This window comes from Psammomys obesus, unplaced genomic scaffold (genome assembly GCF_907164565.1).
Source record: "Psammomys obesus unplaced genomic scaffold, mPsaObe1.curated_primary_1811, whole genome shotgun sequence".
NCBI lineage: Eukaryota > Metazoa > Chordata > Mammalia > Rodentia > Muridae > Psammomys > Psammomys obesus.
The window spans coordinates 1-2,842 of record NW_026596918.1 but is presented as its reverse complement, the minus strand read 5'-3'; the positions used below and the strand labels follow the sequence as shown (position 1 = coordinate 2,842).

Sequence of the window (2,842 nt, the reverse complement as noted above, 5' to 3'; positions counted from 1 at the left end):
ATCATCTGTCAGACTACATTGCTCATCATCCTCTCCTGTATTCAGAAAGGGCAATGCTCCTCTTGGCCTGTAATCTTACTTCCTTATAAACTGACAACCCCTCTTTGGGGGTTTATTTTCCAACTATTAATAAAACTATGCCTTAACTAGACATTAAAAAAGAAAGAAAAGAAAGAAAAATGGGCACTGGACATAGTGGAACGTGCTTTTAATCCCAGGTGGATGGATGGGTAGCTCTGTGAGTTTGAAAGCAACCTGGTCTACAGAAAAGTTCCTTGACAGATGAGGTGACCTAGAGAGACCCTGTCTCAGAAGCTGGAGGAGCAGGAGAAGAAGGAGCGAAGAAGGAGCTTCTCCACATCAAATTACCAAATATATCATTGGGTTACTCTTCCGCCACATCTGTTTCTCATTTGTAAGAAGGGGAGTTTAAAACAGCCCTAGGACCTAGGTGCTGTTATCTCATCTGTGGATGAGAAAACTAAGGCATCAAATAATTTGTCCAAGAATGACAGGTACTGTTTCTGTGGTTCCATTACTAGAAACATACATGCACACATATGTATATATTTCTTGCAGATATTCTTTTTCCTTCCAGGTTGTTATTTAAATGTGTACCTTTGCTCAAACTCTTATTATTGAAAAGTTCTCCACCAACTAGATTTCTCTAATGTGTCCTTCTGGCGGTTGTCTGCCCAAGAAGGCACAGCAATAAAAGAGGCAGTGTAACTTTACCTTGCTCACTGCCAGATAGATACCAGTAACTTTAGGCTTTTTTTTTTTACAACCATTTTTATCTCACAAAATGTTAAGATACTATGAGAACACATGGCGGCGCTGCAGGATAAGAAAGTAAAAACTGGAAGGTCGCAGTGGTTCCCTTAACAGAGAAAAAAATATCCTGCGGAAGTCCGGAAACCCAGAGAAGCCTGCGCACCTCAGAAGGAGATCTGGGCCCCCAGAAAAGGACTGGAGTGCTTCTTGGGTGTCTAGTGAGATAACCACGGTACCAGAAACCAGGGGAATTTACAGTTCTGTGTAAGCATCCTCCAGGACACTGTACCATCAAGAACAATGGAGGCCAGCAGGAAGCTCATTTGCAGACAAAGGCAAGTCCTTTTTTTCTTTTTCCTATTAGGATTCTCTCAAGTGAGTGCAGGGGAACTAAGGCGCTATGCTGTGGTGGAGGAAAAGGAGGGAAGGTCCTTTGTAACCAATTTAGTAAATGACTTGGGTCTTGGGCAGCTGGAACTCTCCAGGCGAGGGGCTAAGGTCATTTCTAAAGGTAACAAACTGCATTTGCAGCTGGATCAGGAGACGGGGGATTTGCTGTTAAATGAGAGAATGGATCGTGAGGAACTGTGTGGGCTCACAGAGCCATGCCTGCTGCGCTTCCAAGTGCTGCTAGACAACCCCTTAGAAATTTTTCAAGCTGAGCTAGAAGTAACAGACATAAATGACCACTCTCCAACATTCCTGGACAAAGAAATCATGCTAAAGATATCAGAGAGCAGTCTTCCTGGAACTACATTTCCCCTGAAGAACGCTCAGGACATGGATATAGGACAAAATGGCATTGACAACTATCTTGTCAGTTCCAATTCTTACTTCCACGTGCTCACTCGAAAACGCAGTGATGGCAAGAAATACCCTGAACTGGTACTAGACAGAGCACTGGATAGAGAGGAGGAGGCTGAGCTCAGGTTAACGCTCACCGCGCAGGATGGCGGCTCTCCACCTAGGTCTGGCACCACTGAGGTCCACATCGAAGTATTGGACTTCAATGATAATGCTCCTCAGTTTGAGCAGCTTTTATACAGAGCACAGATCCCAGAGGATAGTCCAATAGGCTTTCTGATCATCACTGTCTCTGCTACAGATAAGGACATAGGGGTCAATGGAGAGATCTCCTATTCACTCTTCCAAGCTTCAGATGATATTAGCAAAACCTTTTCAATCCACCCCTTGACAGGGGAAGTGCGGTTGAAAGAACACCTTGATTTTGAAAAGACTCGGTCCTATGAAGTAAATGTTGAGGCAAAAGATGCTGGAACGTTTTCGGGAAAATGCGCGATTCTGGCACAGGTCACGGATGTAAATGACCATGCTCCCGAGATTATCCTGTCTGCATTAACAAATCCCATCCCTGAGAATTTACCAGAAACTATGGTGGCAGTTTTTAGCGTTTCTGATCTAGATTCAGGAGAAAATGGGAAAATAAGCTGTTCCATTCAGAATGATCTACCCTTCTTTCTAAAGCCTTCCGGAGAAAACTTTTACACGCTATTAACACAAAAACCTTTAGATAGAGAGACTACAGCAGAGTACAACATCACCATCACCGTCTCCGACATGGGCTCACCCAGGCTCACAACCCAGCACACCATAGCAGTGCAGGTGTCCGACATCAACGACAACGCCCCCGCCTTCACCCAATCCTCCTACACCCTGTCTGTCCGCGAGAACAACAGCCCCGCCCTGCTCATAGGCTCCATCAGAGCCACAGACTCAGACTCTGGCTCCAACGCCCACATCACCTACTCGCTGCTGCCGCCACAGGACCCGCAGCTGGCACTGGCGACGCTCATCTCCATCAATACCAATAATGGGCAGCTGTTCGCGCTCAGGTCCCTGGACTACGAGGCTCTAAAGTCCTTCGAGTTCCGCGTGGCCGCCACAGACCACGGCTCTCCAGCTCTCAGCAGCCAGGCGCTGGTGCAAGTCCTGGTGCTGGACGACAATGACAATGCGCCCTTCGTGCTCTACCCTCTGCAGAACGCCTCTGCGCCCTGCAATGAGCTGCTGCCCAGGGCGGCGGAGCCTGGCTACCTGGTCACCAAGG

The 2,842-nt window shown here is 47.0% G+C and overlaps 1 protein-coding gene across 1 annotated transcript; it reads left to right on the top strand.

Annotated features, from left to right (window-relative positions):
• Window positions 1-838: 838 nt before the first annotated feature.
• On the top strand, window positions 839-2,838 carry LOC129670253 (protocadherin beta-13-like; the record flags this gene model as incomplete). Its single annotated transcript, XM_055598728.1, has 1 exon — window positions 839-2,838. A coding segment is annotated over exon 1 (1,764 nt), but the record flags the coding sequence as incomplete, so codon positions are not given.
• Between the last annotated feature and the right edge of the window lie 4 nt (window positions 2,839-2,842).